The 19,642-nt window shown below is 40.7% G+C and overlaps 1 protein-coding gene across 7 annotated transcripts in view; it reads left to right on the top strand.

The window, feature by feature from the left end:
- The window catches only part of LOC134794794 (cleavage and polyadenylation specificity factor subunit 6), a 33,013-nt gene extending 13,909 nt beyond the window's left edge, over positions 1-19,104 (top strand). For 2 of the 7 annotated variants that reach the window (XM_063766581.1, XM_063766582.1), the window contains exons 7-15: positions 1,131-1,295; positions 2,331-2,436; positions 8,947-9,051; positions 10,912-11,006; positions 12,176-12,439; positions 12,875-13,083; positions 13,758-13,799; positions 16,729-16,821; positions 17,774-19,104. In XM_063766581.1, coding sequence (XP_063622651.1) covers positions 1,131-1,295; positions 2,331-2,436; positions 8,947-9,051; positions 10,912-11,006; positions 12,176-12,439; positions 12,875-13,083; positions 13,758-13,799; positions 16,729-16,821; positions 17,774-17,981 — 1,287 coding nt within the window. In that variant the 3' untranslated portion in view covers positions 17,982-19,104. The remainder of the gene's footprint in view (positions 1-1,130; positions 1,296-2,330; positions 2,437-8,946; positions 9,052-10,911; positions 11,007-12,175; positions 12,440-12,874; positions 13,084-13,757; positions 13,800-16,728; positions 16,822-17,773) is intronic. The other 5 variants (XM_063766584.1, XM_063766583.1, XM_063766586.1 and 2 more) reach the window with 5 other exon arrangements.
- The last annotated feature ends 538 nt before the right edge of the window (positions 19,105-19,642 follow it).

Here is a 19,642-nt window from a genome sequence, read left to right on the forward strand (position 1 = left end):
TATTGTTAGGCCTAAAAATTATATATCCTAACCATCATGTTACCTAATTTTACTTAGCCTATCGTTGCTTGACCTAACACTCGTATGCCCTAATTTTGATTTCCCTATTTCGTTTCGTTTTTAAAATGCTCGCAGTTCCAACCTAACCTAACCCACTTTTGTGGCAGCAGTTCGTTTTTGCGAGGATCACAGTTCTAACCTAACCTAACCCACTTTTGTGGCAGCAGTTCGTTTTTGCGAGGATCACAGTTCTAACCTAACCTAACCCACTTTTGTGGCAACAGTTCATTTTTGCAAGGATCGCAGTTCTAACCTAACCTAAGCCACTTTTGTGGCAGCAGTTCGTTTTTGCAAGGTTCGTATTTCTAACCTAACCTAGTTTTAACAGCAGTTCGTTTTTACAATGGTCGCAGTTCTAACCTAACCTAACACACTTTTGTGGCAGCAGTTCGTTTTTGCGAGGGTCACAGTTCTAACCTAACCTAACCCACTTTTGTGGCAACAGTTCATTACCATTCATTATGGAAAGTAATTGTTATGATAATTGATCAATAGGAAAAGTAACTGTTATGAGAATTGATAATTAGGGCAATAGCCATTAGGTCAAAACAGTTAGAGCATATTATTTTATGCCAAACATTGTTAGGGATTTCGAAGAATATGGTAAAAATCATTAGGGATCTTGATAGTTATGGTACAAATGCTTAGGACAAATGAGTCTTAGGCTAACCATTACATTATGGAAAATAATCGTTATGACAATTGATCGTTAGGGCATGTGCCCATTAGGACAAACCAGTTAGGGCAAGTGACTTTAGGACAAACGTTGTTAGGCATTCAGAATGACACCCGTACCGACGATATTAAAAGGGTTTTCAAAATTTGTCATCAGGCCTAGGGGCTATTCATAAATTACGTCATTTCAAATTAGGGGGGGGGGGGTCTGGACATCGGATGACGGTAGCATGAAGTAGGAGGAAATGGGGTCATTTGAAGCATGATTTTTGGATGATTATAGGGGGGGGGGTCCAAAATCGTCAAAAATCGATGACGTAATTTATGGACAGCCCCCTATTTGGAAATATATATAATTTGTTGGTTCACCTCGTATAATTAGGTCGTTTGAACAGTTCCAAGGGCCGCCGCAGATGCAGCGGCCGGGCCCGGGCGGGCCGCGGCCGGGTCCGGGGCCGGAGTGGGGCCCACGCGGGCCGCACCACATGCCGCCGGGGCCCCCGCAGCAGTACGGCCCTCCGCAGCACCAGATGCCGCATCAGATGCCGCCCCCGCACCAGGTATGGAACGTCGCACTCGCTACAACTGACCGCTAACGGACTCTATGGCTCTTACGAAGGATTCTATGGAAATTGACATGAATATTCACGGAAGGGTTGTATAGGATAGTTGACATTTTTTAGGGTTCCGTACCCAAAGGGTAAAACGGGACCCTATTACTAAGACTTCGCTGTCCGTCCGTCCGTACGTCCGTCCGTCCGTCCGTCCGTCCGTCTGTCTGTCACCAGGCTGTATCTCACGAACCGTGATAGCTAGACAGTTGAAATTTTCACAGATGATGTATTTCTGTTGCCGCTATAACAACAAATACTAAAAACAGAATAAAATAAAGATTTAAATGGGGCTCCCATACAACAAACGTGATTTTTGACCAAAGTTAAGCAACGTCGGGAGTGGTCAGTACTTGGATGGGTGACCGTTTTTTTTTTGCTTTTTTTTTCGTTTTTTTTTGCATAATGGTACGGAACCCTTCGTGCGCGAGTCCGACTCGCACTTGCCCGGTTTTTATTAATGGTATCAATCGATGGTTTTTGTTTTGAAGATCAAATGTCTGTATGGGATCCATTGCAATACAAAAGTCACAAATGATGGTCAAAGTATGGCACCCGTGCTTTACTGACGAAACGCTCCCAACAAAATGGCAATACTTCGTGACGTCACGATGTAACATTGCATGTCGCTATTGCTTAGAAGCCGTTTCGATGTAAGTATTGAAAATGCGATTTTCTTGGTGAGATTCTGATTTTCTGTTTATGTATATTGTTGCTACACAATATTATTTTTAATAAGATTCAAGGAATCGAATGGTACCATTATTTATTTCCTTTTTGAATGTTTAAAAAAAAAAACTAAATTTTTTATAGTTGAGGACTTATATTTCTTTATTATTCCCGTATGTTTTTTTAAGTTTACAATTTATTGTGATAAATTGCTCATTTTCTATCTATTTAACTAGATTTAGTCATAAAATTCAACATGTGCCAACAACCCTATCGTATAAGTTGATGATGTGATAATAATAATGTTTGTTGCAGCCGGGGCCGGGCGGCATGCCGCCGCACCACCAGATGGGGCACGGCCCGGGCGGTCCCGGCCCTAGGCCGCCGCTGCCGCAGCACCCAGGTATGAACGGTTACCCAGGTACGCACACACTCCCTCTACTTGGCATGATCCCACCGGTTGTGGCTAACACGCACTCAAGGTTCACGGGTATACACAATTATGTACACGCACATAAATCAACACTTTAAGGGCTGATTTAGACGGCGCGCGAACTCTCATGCGATTTTACTTACATTGGTTACGTCCAATTCAACCGACCGATCAAAACCCGCAATGTAATGAAACTCTCATAAACGTTCTCGCATCGACTAAATGAGCCCTTTATCTGGAAAAGGTGTTTTTTCACCAGCTTACAGGAATAGTTCAGGTTGTTAATCGAGCTAAAAAATAAGTTCGCGTTAACTGACTACAGAGTTTAATTTTGTAAGTGCTATTATAAACGTGATATTTTCATCATTAGACATACGTCTGTGTAGAAGTTTATATCTAATATATTTATATTAAGACAGGTTTTTTTTTGAGTAAATTTAATAGAGTACAGTTGAATTGGCAATACTTATTAAAATTCTACACTAAACTGCCGTACAATGTTGGGTTTCTATTTGAATGTCTTTAAATATTGATTGTATTGTCCATGTTAAAACGTCATCTAAAGATATGATTTTGTTAGATTATAACTTACACATAGGTAATTAATATGGGTTATTGGTTACATACAATTATAGCAATCAATCAAAGTATTATATTCACTAACAACCCACAGTAGTTATCAACTTATCAACTAAACGCACGTATTACTAATAATTACCCACATGAAATATACTTTGAAGTATGTATGTAGTTCACTTTGGAATGCACTTACTAAATACTATTTAACTCGGTACTAAACAAGGTTTATTAGTACATATGTAATATTAGTAAATATGATATAATGCAACATGCAACTACTGATAACAGCGGCGGGCCATCTCGCTGGCCCAATATTACAGGGTTCTATGTTACATTTTCAAGATAGTTGAAATTCGACTTAATGTTACTATGATAGTGTTCAAATTTCAGTTCGATGAAAGTAAAACATAGAACCCTGTAATATTGGGCCAGCGATATGTTGATGTTGCCCTCGCTTACTTAGAAAAATATCTGTCGGATAAGTTACATTTCAGTTTGAAGATTTCACTCTCGAAGTAATGGGGTTGGTAACTGTCAAAGGTTTGCATAAATGGCGCCATCATAGCTTGCCCCTTTTCTATGAGATTTGTCTTAAGACGAAACAGGAGCTGAGTTTTAAATATTTTAGGTAAATATACCCGTCTCGCTAACGGAAGCGGCACCTAAAAGTAGTGCGATAAGGACAATGCGAAAAATCCTGCGTAAAAATCTCAAAAATCGAGGTTTCGTATTTCCTCCTCCAAAACTTAACCAACCGTAACCAAATTTGGAAATCTAAATGATTATGAAATTATCTGTGTCGGACCGTTTTGCTTTTTTGGCTAATTGGTATCAGTTTTGAATGCCACGCCTCTCATTGCGGCATAGTCGATTAGGCCATTTTGGCCATATTTGAAGGGCTCTAGCGCCTTAAAAAACAAAAATATCGAAAAAAGCAAAACGGTCCGACACAGATATTGACAATATTATCTGTGTTGAAAAAATCATTGCTCTAGCTTCAAAAACACGGAGGAAAACGAGGAGTACGTTTGTATGGAGAAATGACCACTCCCGTTGGCTCTTAAAGAGCTGAGCATCCAGCATCCAGGGCATTAAAAAAAAACAAAAATTTGACACAATTCTAGGGATTGACAGGGCAAGCTATGATGGCGCCATCTGCTTAATACTTCGACCGGCCAACCCCATTGTGAAAACCATACAGTCTATAAAAGTAATAAAAAAGTCATAAAAGAGTCAAAGGATATAAACGACATGTGTGAGTGGACATGTCGTTTCTCACCTAACCACACATACCGTTTATATGAAATCTTGCGATTTAAAAAACGAACATAATTTTACTGCCTCTTTTAATTGACATGTCTAATCCTTTAGCACATCATTACATTAATTTTTATAAGGAACTTTCTATAAGGTTACCATTTAGCCAAGGCAGTCGGTAAGAGGTTGACCGGTTGAAAGATTTGTATTATTACATCATCATTCGCTTGCCCTTTTCCCATCTACTGGGGGTCGGTGCAGCATGTCTTTTTCTTCCATACCATCATCTCATCATTTACCTGCTTTCTCTTCGATTTATATTGAAGTAAAAAAATTACATTAAGAGCGCTCTTACAAGAAAAGTCGAAATAATGCAAAATTGATGATACTAGTCGACGAAATTCAGGACTTTGCGCTCATTATTAGAAACAATGAGTACTTGTTCCAGTAAAAGCGTCTTCTTATCTTTATAAATATCGTTGTAAATATTAGAAAAAGGACTTATTAAATTAGTAATGATTTTTTTTCTGATGGTCGTTTCCGAAAAACCCCGTGAAGCACTGAATGGCGAGCTCTTATTTGGAAATGTTGAGAATTTTACTCTGCTAAACCTGGCTATTTTGTATTACTAATACCCTGTACTTTAGGCATATCAAACTATATTTTTCCTACATACCTTTGAGAAAGAGAAAATCAAAGTAAAACGAACTCGATTTTCTCTCCGAAACAAGTGTCAATTCCTACGAAAATCTACTTAATATCGAAGTCATTTTCATACTCAAGCAATCTGCAACGTTTGCTTATACTGTTGGTATACATTAGTGTTTATGAAATTCTACTATAATTTTTTGGCATTTTTTTGAAAACTACTCTATATTACCGATGACGCGCGCTGCGCCAGCTCAGTGCCGCGGCAGAGCTTGTAGAGGCAGGACGTGTGTCGGTCGGCTCCGCACATTTTCAACGGCGACGACGAGGTTTTTATCATTGTGTGCGGCGGGCGCCGTGTAAAACGCTATACTGTAATATTACTGTTGCGTGTAAACCGCAACGAGAGACTTTGATCCTAGCACTGTTTTTATAGTATTATAATTTATAACGGTAAAGTTTAATAAACTACCGGACAGGATTAAAAATATTTGAAACGACCTGACATTCTATATGTATTTATTTGACTCAAGATAGTACTCAGGGTCTGATGATGGAGCCGGAAGGTGGTCACCGGTACCAATCAACCATGCAACTAAACCACTTCGTGTTTAGGCTCGTTTTATTCATCTCAACAAGATCTTTGACAGAAGATAGTACTCAGGGTCTGATGATGGAGCCGGAAGGTGGTCACCGGTACCAATCAACCATGCAACTAAACCACTTCGTGTTTGGGCTCGTTTGATTCGGCTCAACAAGATCTTTGACTTAAGATAGTACTCAGGGTCTGATGATGGAGCCGGAAGGTGGTCACCAGTACCAATCAACAATGCAACTAAACCACTTCGTGTTTAGGCTCGTTTTATTCGTCTCAACAGGAAACAGGATCTTTGACTTAAGATAGTACTCAGGGTCTGATGATGGAGCCGGAAGGTGGTCACCGGTACCAATCAACCATGCAACTAAACCACTTCGTGTTTGGGCTCGTTTGATTCGTCTCAACAAGATCTTTGGCACAAGATAATACTCAGGGTCTGATGATGGAGCCGGAAGGTGGTCACCGGTACCAATCAACCATGCAACTAAACCACTTCGTGTTAAGGCTCGTTTCATTCGTCTCAACAAGATCTTTGACACAAGATAGTACTCAGGGTCTGATGATGGAGCCGGCAGGTGGTCACCGGTACCAATCAACCATGCCACTAAACCACTTCGTGTTTAGGCTCGTTTTATTCGTTTCTATAAGATCTTTGACACAAGATAGTACTCAGGGTCTGATGTTGGAGCCGGAAGGTGGTCACCGGTACCAATCAACCATGCAACTAAACCACTTCGTGTTTAGGCTCGTTTGATTCGTCTCAACAAGACCTTGGACACAAGATAGTACTCAGGATCTGATGATGGAGCTGGAAGGTGGCCACGGGTACCAGTCTACCATGTAACTGAACCACTTCGTGTTTGGGCTCGTTTGATTTGTCGCAACAAGATCTTTGACACAAGATAGTACTCAGGGTCTGATGATGGAGCCGGCAGGTGGTCACCGGTACCAATCAACGATGCCACTAAACCACTTCGTGTTTAGGCTCGTTTTATTCGTTTCTATAAGATCTTTGACACAAGATAGTACTCAGGGTCTGATGTTGGAGCCGGAAGGTGGTCACCGGTACCAATCAACCATGCAACTAAAGCACTTCGTGTTTAGGCTCGTTTGATTCGTCTCAACAAGACCTTGGACACAAGATAGTACTCAGGATCTGATGATGGAGCTGGAAGGTGGCCACGGGTACCAGTCTACCATGTAACTGAACCACTTCGTGTTTGGCCCCGTTTGATTTGTCGCAACAAGATCTTTGACACAAGGTAGTACTGAGGGTCTGATGATGGATCCGGAAGGTGGTGACCGGTACCAATCAACCATGCAACTAAACCACTTCGTGTTTGGCTTCGTTCGATTCGTCGCAACAAGATCTTTGACACAAGTTAGTACTCAGGGTCTGATGATGGAGCTGGACTGTGGCCACGGGTACCAGTCTACCATGTAACTGAACCACTTCGTGTTTGGGCTCGTTTGATTTGTCGCAACAAGATCTTTGACACAAGGTAGTACTGAGGGTATGATGATGGATCCGGAAGGTGGTCACCGGTACCAATCAACCATGCAACTACACCACTTCGTGTTTGGCTTCGTTCGATTCGTCGCAACAAGATCTTTGACACAAGTTAGTACTCAGGGTCTGATGATGGAGCTGGACTGTGGCCACGGGTACCAGTCTACCATGTAACTGAACCACTTCGTGTTTGGGCTCGTTTGATTCGTCGCAATAAGATGTTTGACACAAGATACTACTCAGGGTCTGATGATGGAGCTGATAGACAGGTACCCGTCGCCACCTTCGCGCTCCATCATCAGACCCTGAGTACTACCTTGTGTCAAAGATCTTGTTGAGATGAATAGAACGTGCCTAAACACGAAGTGGTTTAGTTGCATGGTTGAGTGGTACCGGTGACCACCTTCCGGCTCCAACATCAGACCCTGAGTACTATCTTGTGTCAAAGATCTTGTTGAAACGAATAAAACGAGCCTAAACACGAAGTGGTTTAGTTGCATGGTTGATTGGTACCGGTGACCACCTTCCAGCTCCATCATCAGACTCTGAGTATCACCTAGTGTCAAAGATCTTGTTGAGACGAATCAAACGATCCTAAACACGATGTGGTTTAGTTGCATGGTTGATTGGTAATGGTACCTTCCAGCTCCATCATCAGACCCTGAGTACTGTCTTGTGTCAAAGATCTTGTTGAGACGAATCAAACAAGCCCAAACACGAAGTTGTTTAGTTACATGATAGACTGGTACCCGTGGCCACCTTCCAGCTCCATCATCAGACCCTGTGTATCTTCAGTGTCAAAGATCTTGTTGAGACGAATCAAACGAGCCTAATCATGTTACTACATGGTTGATTGGTATCCGTGACCACCTTAATCATCATCAGATCCTCAGTACCAGTTCGTTTTTAAACCCTCGTTGATACAAACTTTACAACCTATAGGTACCAAATGCAATGACGAAACATGTAAATAAGCGAGTAGGTACCTATAATTTCTTTCGAGTAATATATCTTCATAAGTACGAGTATGGGGCTATTCATAAATTACGTCGTTTCAAATGGGAGGAGTGGGGGGGGGGGGGGGGGGGGGTCTGGACATCGGATGATGGTAGATGGTAACATGACGTAGGAGGAAACAGATTCATCCGAAGCTTGATTTTTGGATGATTTGAGGGGTGGGCGGGGTCAAAAATCGTCAAAAATAGATGACGTAATTTATGAACAGCCCCTATGTACATTTGCACTGCATTTAGTATTTTCGTACTTACCAAATAACAGTTTTAGAACTTTAAAAGTTAAGTACAGTTAGTGTTGTTATGGTTGATTTCAATATGCTTCGCGAAGGATCAAGAATGTTTAATCCATCATTGTAGTGCGAGTGTGGTGGAAGGGATCGGCATACTGAGCTCGCACGGCCTGCCGCAGCGCGTAAAATACCTAAACTCGCTCAACGCCGAAATGTAATAGCGCTCTTAAAACTAGATTTCATCTAACTCGAAGTAACTTTCTACTATAAAAACGTTTCGCAACTTTTTTACCAACTGCCCAAGTTAAGTGGTAGATCGATAGTAGAGATACAAGGTTTTTTCGGTTTGAAGTCGTAGGATATCGTAATGTAACAGCACAGACAAGACATCCTCCAGACTGAGCATAGTAGCGCTACCCCCTCTGCCACAAATATACGGTAGTTTTACTCCATTTACGAGTCAGTGTTTTTGTGTGACGTCCGTGTCTTTGAACGGACCAATCACGGCACGGGATTCGCTCACCTCGTCCACCGCACCCCAGTATTTTTGGCAGCATCGGTTTCATGAAATAATTGCTCTAAACTCCGTCTAGAGGATTCCTAGTCTATGTGTAGCAGTAAGGTGCACGGTGTAGTATATCGTCCTCTCCGTTGCCGCAGGCCCGGGCCCGGGTGCGCCGGCGCCGCACGTGAACCCCGCGTTCTTCAACCAGCAGCCGCAGCCCCAGCCCGGCCCGCAGCCGCCGCCGCAGCAGCAGCCACCAGGTACATTATCAGTATTATCACGATTGAATACCGTGTTCATTCGTGATTCATTGAGAATATATAGGGTGCTTTTTAAACCCTTATGCTCTGGTTTCCTAGGATAGCGGTGCCGTCATATAGCGGCCGTCTCCATACAAAATACTACGACATCCATATTTAACCGTATTATTTTGTATGGAGACGGCCGCTACATGACGGCACCGCTATCCTATGAAAACCGAGCTTTAGCCAAATTTTGTGAGGTGAATGTTGATACATTTTTATTTAAAAGCACATTTTATTCGTGAAACCTATGAATAATTAATAGCTTAATCATCAGTGATCGGAATAGGCAGAGTATATTTACCTACACTTGGTAGAACAAAGTCATGAAGTGGAGACTTCCTTGCGATAACATTTTTTTCCGGGACTTCCCGGATTTAAAAATCAGTAAAATAAATAAAATCTCATAATGTATCCCCAATGTACGTAAAATTAAATAGTAACCACAACACTACAAGTTTGTTCTAGTTTACGAGTGATAATATAACATTATTGTATTTATATTATTTCAAACTTGTCCGTCTCTTTTACGCCAATACCAGCTGTGTTTAAGTGAAAGAGATAGAAATAACAGTATTACTATCTACTATGTTAATTGTACTTTCCATTGTTATCGTCTAAAAGACAAAGCAGATGTCGTTATCACTTATCGCTGTTACCTGCAACCCTTTTTATGCATTAAATAGAAAGTTGACATCAGTTTCTTACTATCCCTTGTCGAGTACGTACGGAAGTGTAGATACTGTGTTTTTTGGATATTTGACATTTGCTTGTTTACTGGAATTTCGCCTGCTATACTTGATTACACACGGCCTGAACTCGGACACCGATTTTGCTTTGATTGGATTTGGCGATTACTGGATACTGAAAACACCACGGATACTGCAAAACTACCAAGTTTCAAGGTAAGATAATGTATTTATTAGTTAACATTTTTATCCTTTTCATTGTGTGTATAATCGAAAGTAAGAAAATAAAGGCTGAAATATATGGTCACGAACTATGACTATTGACTTGAGTCACTTGCCTATGTTCATAATTTGGCCGTGTAATGTATTAAACCTACATACATTATACTTACCGTACTGTACCTACATAAATAGACATGTGTAAGCTTGTAACGATTTAAATCATAAATATATGCGAAAAACACTGGTGTGTACTTGCCAGACTACAACTAAATTTGAGAAAACGGTTGTAAACTGTACTCGGAGTTTGAAGTTTGTACCTTAAAATGGGGTTTTGTGTTATTTGCAAGTTTTCACGTGTTGATTTTGATGAAATAGTAATAACTTTGTACATAAAGAGAGTTTATTAAAAATAAATATAGAAGAATCCGTTTATATATTGGTTGTTTTATTTTATGCCTATTTATTGTATTGAAGCAGTTTGCATTGTTTTTTGTACTATTCAGAACAATATTAATTATTCGGTAAGTTCCCGGGACTTTACACCCGCAAAAAAAATTGTCGTAAGGAAGTCTCCACTTTTTATCTATGTTCTACCAAGTGTAGGTAAATATACTCTGCCTATTCCGATCACTGTTAATCATTGTATCAAAATTACCAAATCATAATAATTGATTGCTTGTGCTTCTTATTACTACATCGATCTTTAACTATGCACTGAGGCGTGACGTCAACAACGAAAACTAACAGAGAATTTTGGCGTGTAAAAGAAAGTAATTACTAAATGCAATGATTTGTTTGGAATTTTATTGCTGGAAGAATGTATCTCTCAATAGAAGAAGTGTGGCTATATGAAAGATTTCATAAAGTGTCTATCAGGCATACCATTGAATGTTGTTGTGTGGTGCAGGCCCCGGCGCGCCGTACGGGCACGGGCCGCACGCGGCGCCCGCGCAGGGCCCGCCGCCCGGCGCGCGCCCGCAGCCCTACGGCCGACCACCGCAGGTATGCTACCTCAGTTATAATCTACTCTGGCGAGTTAACTTTATTATTAGAAAAGGCGCAAAATTCAAAAGTTTAATGCGTCTTCGATGGTTTGCGCCTACAGTTTTTAAATTTGCCGCCTTTTTCCACTGACGGAAATGGCTTGCCAAATTTTTAACAGCTTCGGAATTGGTCATAGTGAAAAATTGGATCGCCCAAAGACGTCAACTGACGCGTGCGGCTACAACCTAATATCAGCCTTCGTGTATTCCGATAAGATTCACGATAACGCGCCGCACTCGATAGCCGTGGCGTTTAAAGGGTTAGTTTTAATCGTTCATCGCGGGGTTAGGGTTTAATCTAGTGATGTACCGACTATTGATTTGGCCGACTAGCCGACTAATCGGCGCTCGGATGGCCGATTAGTCGGCCGACTAGTCGGCCAGATCGTTACTCATTAATTTCATCTAGTCTAAGTTCGGTTCAGATGCACTTTAAAAACAATCGGTTTTATACCTTTAGTCGGCGCTATATCATTCATTATACCTACTAAAAACAATAAAAAAAAGTCTTAAGGCTATATTTGATAGGACAACCGAATCGGACATAAGAAAGCGACGACACGGTCAATTGGAACAAAAGTTTCGTATATGCCCTAAATAGGAATTTGGTTAAAACAGGTGAAAGGTAAGAAAGGTACACAGGTTATGGTAAATATTTACTGCTTATTTCTTTTTGCCCTGTTTTTCTGTCATTTATAAAGTGCCGACTAATCGGCCATTTTTGCCGACTAGTCGCCGACTAATCGCCGACTACAAATGAGGCCGGATAGTCGGCTTTCCCGACTAGTCGGTACATCCCTAGTTAATCTCATTAGCCACGAAACCTGTTGGGCTGAAATAAATCAATCAATCAAAGCATTTATTTTCAGGCAACTAAAGCCCATAGATGCGTTAAAAACTAACATATATATATAGTAATAAAAATATTAAATACAAAAACATTTTCGTGGCAGTTTTCTGTTGCGGCTGATGAATAAGGGCTCATTTAGACGATGCGAGAACTCGCATGCGAGTTTCATTACATTGCGGGTTTTGATCGGTCGATTGAATTGAATGGACGTAACCAACACTCCGAGCGAGTTCGCGCGCCGTCTAAATGAGCCCTAAAGGTTGGTGTCCCCCCCTTAGAGCTACCCGCCGAGCGCGGAGCCGGCGCGCGCGCCGCACCACGCGGCGCCGCTGGCCGCGCACGCGCACGCGCACGCGCACGCGCCGCTGCACGCGCCGCTGGCGCCCGCCATCAGCGAGGCGGAGTTCGAGGAGGTCATGTCGCGCAACCGCACCGTCTCCTCCAGCGCCATCGCGCGCGCCGTGTCCGACGCCGCCGCCGGCGAGTACGCCTCCGCCATCGAGACGCTCGTCACCGCCATATCGCTCATCAAGCAGAGCAAGGTCAGTTCACTTGTGGCAGCTTACTATGCGGGACGGCAGATTAGGTCTCGCTACAGAAGCGTATCGTGTAACGCGTAACATTTTTTTCGAGAAACGGTTTGAACTTTGTCAAGTCCATAAGGCTAATTAAAAGTCAAGAAGTATTAATTTCGATAATCAAAAAATTTGAACCTAGGGATAAAAGGGTTTTCTTAAAACCTGACTTAACTCTACAGCTAAAAGATTTGCACAGTGGTTGTAGACTCAAATTGTATTTATGTATTCCATATATCTAATTAGATTTTATTTGGACAACGCAAAACTGCGAAACAACCAAAAAAAGCAGACTTGGTTTCCGAATTTATTTATTCCCTATTCCCTCAATGTCACGGCATACATATTTTTGGTATTCCTCAACTTTGATTGAAAGTGTCAACTTGTAATATATGGTTGAAGGTGGCCCACGACGACCGCTGCAAGATCCTCATCTCGTCGCTGCAAGACACGCTGCACGGCGTGGAGACCAAGTCGTACAGCAGCACGGAGCGGCGCCGCTCGCGGTCGCGCGAGCGCGAGGCTAGGGCGCACCACCGCGCGCCGCGCCGCCGCGAGCGCTCCGCCTCGCGCTACCGAGACCGCTCCCGGGACCGCGAGGACCGCGACAGGTACGTGCCACATGCCACGCTCAAGGGCCCTTTACATGGACCAATTTCGGATCAGAAGCGATCAAAGATAGATATTTATCGTCGTGTAAACTACACTCGCATCGCATGACACATTAGTAGGCGATCAGCGATCATTATCGCCTTTCTCGTGCCAAAACTCGAATCGTAACAGGAGTGCAACTGCTGCGTTTGTTGCCCTAGTATGCCTTAGGGTGGTATTCCACCTATCCAGTTTCTTTGTCCAATATCATTGCGTCTTACTCTCTCATTAAGCAAAATGTGAGACGCAATACACATTGGACAGATGGAATACCACCCTTATCGAGACGGCCGCGTGACTTGTAATTTATAATCTTAATCCCGCGGTAAATTTGAGCGTTATTATAAAACACACTCTCCATTTAAATCTGATATATCCTAAATACTAAAATAACAGTTAGATTGCCTTATCTATCTATGATTTTTGATAGCACAGTAATTTTAGTATTTGGGATAGAACATTCTCCTTTTAAATGTAAGATTCAGACAAATAGAAAAGCCGTTCTGCTTACTACCATTGCATCCATCATGACATCGGATCTACGAGCACGCAACACATTTTTTTAGCAACCCATTAGTCAGAGTACACAGTAGAGTAGTGATTTTTGTAATGATACATAATCACTTGATTCCAGGTATAGGGAAAGGTCGAGGGAGCGCGATCGCGACCGTGATGCGTAAGTGTTTCACCCTCCGCCCTACCTTACCTGACATATCAGTGGGTTTTACCAAAGAGAATTTGAAATAGAGAGTTACTGTCATGGTAAATTATGTAGTTACAGTACATTTACTGCCATCTTTCGACAGTCGATTAAAACTTATGGCCTATAGTCGAGTAGATGGCGTTAATATAAATATTTAAGGCTTATTATTAACCGGGCAACTAAAATATTAAACAGGAACTTTCATTGGGCATATAATAGTATAATTTGGCTGTACATTAATATTTTAGCGCCAAAAAAAATATTTTAGCCTCAAATATAAGCATCATATTATTAAAAAAACTGGCAGCAAAATCAAGCCACCTAAAAAAATTATAGGGAACTTAAAAGTGATAAGTTGGCGTCTAAAATAATAAACTGGCAACTAATATTGTAAAGCGATCATAAAATTTTGTTGTCATCTAGTTGTTCACACCTAAGTAATCAACTAATCATAACTGAGCATATCGTTTCAGCTAGGTAGTATTTTAACACGAAAGCAGTTAAATTTAATGAATATTGGTCACTTTTTACACATAACACCTCAAATTAATTTACCAATACGCAATGGTCAGTATACTTATAGTCGAAATTTCTAATCATGAAACGCCTATAGTATAAACAACATTATTTGCGGTATTTGACGTCTGTCACTCACAACAGCAATACTACGTAAAATGTCTTGCACATCGAAATCACAAAGGAAAACAACTGCACTGCGAACGTTTACGTTCTACGTCTTTTTATTTTATTTTAGGGTTGGCCGGACACCACCGTTATGAATCGGTAGTCGTCTAAGTAAATCGATATGAATATTTCATTTTAGGTCGCAATTGACGATAGGTGCGACCTACTCGGTCGATGTATTAAATGCATTTACCTTGCGGGAAAAACATATAATTTTAGCTTTATTTAAATCTCAAATAAAAATTCATTATACGTCACAATTCGATACCTCAGTCTACGTGCCATCCAATCGTAATCGCTTGCTGTGACAATCGATTTGCGTTAGTTACATCTCTATATACGTCAGTCATAATGTGTCAAATACCGCAAATAATGTTTTTTATACTATAATGGCCATTATACCATTAGATCTTTAATTTTTTAATTACTTGTTTCAATAGTTACCACCGTGTTTTGCTAGAGTCAACAGATAGGTGCGACGACGAGCGAAGCGAGGAGGAGCGTGTTAGGTTGACCGTGTAATGACCAAACAAAATATTTTAAAAGAACTTCATTTTTTAATTAATAGATAGCCGTTTTCTTTTTAAAATGTGCTTCATAAATGGTCTCCAATATATTAATTCAGTTGCCAAATAAATACTTGGTACCTGCCTAAAAATAATCAGAAGCTGTAACGGCATTAAAATACAACTCATATTGATATATTTTAAGGCTTCATTTTAGTTGCCAAACTATTAATTTTAGTAGCCATTTCTATTTTTTTAAACTACCCAAATTCGATTAATTAGTTGACCGGTTAAATACGTGCCAATATTTAATAAGTTAACATATATCAGTGAAAGAATAAGGATCAAAGTCAAATGGCGTTCTAACAGTTTTATGTTCTGTCGAAAGATGACAGTCAATTTACAGTGGCTACATAATTTACTTTGACAGTCCGTCTCTATACACTCCATTCTCTTTGGTTTTAGACAGTTTGTCTTGTGCATTACATGCTTTCATTTGCTGGGTTCTGTTTGCTTATTTATATCATGCGTACATCTATAAATGTAGGTATCATACGGGCCTCTGTTTGTCACTATTGTAATAAGTGACTACAAACGAGTGTCAGTATTGTATATAAATGAATAGCGGAAATTAATTTCGTGATTTGGGTTTTAATACAGTAATTTTATACATTTAGCGTTTGCTTCAAACCCGGTAGTTCTGATTTTTTGCACTGTTTATGATGTTGGCCTAATGAATAATCCAAGTTTGAGACCTCGAGCGCCGAACACTACTTTGTCAAGAATCGCGACAACCGCGAAAATTTCGGATTTTTTTTAGAGTTGGGCAATTATGACCCTAAAGGACTAGTTTTTGATAGTACCTTCTCAAGACGTTTTTAAAGTAGACTAAATTAGCTACAATATGAGACTAGAATTGTAGTAATCTGTAGATTTAGTAGTTTCCGAGACATAGCCTTATAATATATATAATTTTTTGAATCGTTTTTTCGATTTTGACTAAGTTGCGTTCGGCGCTCGAGCTCACAAACTTGGATTATTGATTGGGCCAACATCATAAATAAGTCTGCAAAAAATCAGAACTACCGGATTTGACGCACAAGAGCCCCGTTTATTATTTGTGTAGTGTGGTTCCGTCACTTTCTTCCTGGCAATTCCTGGCAACAAACCACGAAGTGAATTGGACGCATAAAACGTCGAATCGTGACTGTACCCCTCTAACTACGAATATGCGCTGTGATGCTTCTGATGTAAATAGGGAAGACTTATTTGCAAAGCTAATGCAACTAGGCAAAGCTTTGTCACTCGCAGTTTACCCCTTTACCTTTACCAGGCTAAGGGCTCATTTAGACGATGCGAGAACTCGCATGCGAGTTTCATTACATTGCGGGTTTTGATCGGTCTGTTGAATTGGACGTAACCAACAGTCCACAATGTAACTAAAATCGCATGCGAGTTCGCGCGCCGTTAAATCAGCCCTAAGGGATATATATTTCCCTCATACGGCACTTCAAACATGTGTTCTATTTTCGATCAGTAAGACTGACATTCGATTGTCATTTTTGAACTGTCAGCCTGGTAAAGGGTTACTATAAACAAGCAGTGAAGACAAGGCGCTTGAAAACAGGCCACGTCACGTCCGTTATATTATTTTTAAGTATGTATATAATTGTTAGTAGTTGTGCGTGATGTGTAACTGTTTGTTGTTGTAGGTACTACAGGGATTACCGCGAGCGTGACCGCTCCCGCTCTCGCGACCGCGAACGCGCTGACCATTACAACCGTGCACACAGCCGAGAAGAAAGGTGTGTGAAATGTTTTATCTTGCTATAAATTGTACTAGTTAAGATAATATGATAATATTTTATTGTCAAAAATTGTTGATTCGCAAACGCTGGTTAGTTAAGTTTGTAAGGATTCATGACATAAAAATGTTGAAACTACTTTTTAAATCGTCATAAAAACGTCAAGGATTTCGTTATCGCGAGGCTAGGCATCATGTTTATGAGGTGTAAATTACAATGATAATTTGATAAGAAACCAACTCAAGACTGCCAATGAATTTTAACCCCTCGAGCACACTCAATTTCATACAAAATCTCTTCTTTGGTCAACCCTCTTCTCAGCTCATCTGGGGTCGGGTCTGCTTGACTTACGTGATTTTCATACAAAATGATAGTCAAAACCCCTGTAACGTAGGTTTTATGTAATCATCAATTAAACGATTTTACAGTACATAATATATGGTCCTATTTTCCCGCACTATTTCGTAAAATAGCATTTTTCGTGCGATGTCAAAAGTTTAAAGGGCCATATGTGGGCATTTTCACTTCATTGAACTCCTTTAACGGCCGGTTAGCAATCGTTACAAAACTGACGGTCAATTTCAAATCCCATACATTTTGTCAGGAATGTAACGGTTAGACGTTACTGAACACGACTTAAGTCGCGCTTTAAAGTACAAGTTAAATGAAAATGCCCAAGTACTGTAAAACGTTGTACGATACACGTGCGAATAGATAATTCGCAACTCGTGTCGATTTAAAACACTCCCTTTGGTCGTGTTTTAATTTATCGCCACTCGTTTAGAATTTCCTACTTTTCGCACTTGTATCGTAATGTACTATTACGCGATTTCGTACAAAATGATAAGTCAACAACCCCTGTAACGTAGGTTTTTAAGTTATCATCAGTTAAACGATTTTTTGTTCCTTTCCCTTTTTACCATCCCACTTTAAATGAATGAAACGTTTTCAGTACTAAAAAGAGCTCGTCCCTCAGGCCGCGCAAGTCGCCCGTGGAGGCGGTGGCGGAGGCCGGCGCGGGCGACGCGCCCAGCAGCAAGCGCAGCGGCGCCGCGCCCTACTACGACGAGCGCTACCGCGAGCGCCGCGACCGCGACCGCGACGTGCCGCCCGCCGACCGCGACCGCGAGCGCGACCACCGCCGCGACGCCAGGCACTAGCCACCCATACCGGCACCGAGGAAACTAATCACGGCCGACTTATCGCGCGATTAAGACAAGATTGGCGCGCTTACAAGTATTACAAAGTGCATCAGGAACATACGTTTTCGTAGTCTAGACAAATTGGCTGTACATTTTTTTACTGCCCCCTTCTACAAAAAATCCACGAAAGTGATTAGGAATAAGTGCTCAGATTATGACCCAGTTGCACATGAATAATTACTTTGTGCATCGCTTAGGTCCTGTCTGAACTTGGCTCTAAATAAAAGTTTTTAATCAATTGCTAGTGACGCTTTGTCTTGTCTTTATTGTGATATAATCGTGACTTCTGGGCAACCTATTGACGTTGCCTCTATCGTTGACGTAAACAAATTGAAATATCACAGATCGGAGTTGAAATCGTATCTGTCGCAATTTATAAACCGCGTACACGCGCGTACGGATCGACACAATGCACTTGTCAAGTCTAAAGTTTGATACATGTTAAATATCGTTTTTAAGGCCAACCTGTATATTTACTGGTTGTTTAACTAGAGTTTTTCCATGTCACACTGTGTTTTGTATTTCTAGTGAACTTGGTTGTCTGACTACATTGAAAATAAATGTATTAACTATGAATACGATTACTGAGTTCTACTGTGACAGGTTGAACATTGAAGAATAACAACAGCTATTCACGTTGCAAATCGCAATAAAAGAGATAGTTATTGTCCGTTGTGATCGTAACTAATTGTATATTGACTAAATAAATTATGTAGCCACAAAATGTGTCGTGTAAAAACGCTGTTTTACCATCTTTATCACTAGAATGACCACTGTAACAACCCCTGTATTAAATTTACTTTTGTATTGGAACAACATTCCATATTGGACTCCGGGGTTTTAGGATGTAACTACGTGAGAATTCACTGTTGAAGAGCTGAATCTATTTTCTTATTGCACATATGTGAATTTATTGTAATTTTGCAATAGGGAAATCGATTGATACCTCACTAGGTTTTAGTCATAGATTTTAAGATTTCCTTGTATGGATTGCTCCATACTTAATAGTTATATGACACTGATGATCTTAGGGTTTACTTTGCATAAATGAACATAAATAAAATTGATGTATTAATATTCATACCTGTGTTTAACTTACCCAATTTCTATAGATACCTCATTATGAAATTTTTGCTTAATCTAAAGCTTCCCCTGAAGAATATAATATTGTGGTTATTTGGAATTATAACTAACGCCAAACATAGTATTGACATCATCAAGACATCATACACAGTACAGGCAGTACAGCGCTAGAGTTAGACCAAAAAAGGCTGCAACGTTTTTGATAGCACACGCAGTGCAAGTGTTATTTTAAAAGTAGGTAAAACTTCTATGAAATTATACTACTTTAAACCCTCTTACAAATTTAATGTTCCTGAAAGTTAAAAATTCTAAAGCTTAATGTCTGCTTGGTACGTTTGTCGTCCGAAACCGGTAGTAGTTGACACTTTAATACGACAAGTTCTAATATATATTACCTACCATGTGGGAATCTGTGAGCGTCAGTGTGATGGGTGGACCTCTAGGGTGCTTAGCCAAGATGCCAATCGTTTGCGCTACTACAACGTAACGGTCTCTATACTCTCTATCGCAAAGAGTGATCCCTAGCCCTATCCCTA

Source organism: Cydia splendana, chromosome 11, assembly GCF_910591565.1.
Source record: "Cydia splendana chromosome 11, ilCydSple1.2, whole genome shotgun sequence".
Taxonomy (NCBI): domain Eukaryota; kingdom Metazoa; phylum Arthropoda; class Insecta; order Lepidoptera; family Tortricidae; genus Cydia; species Cydia splendana.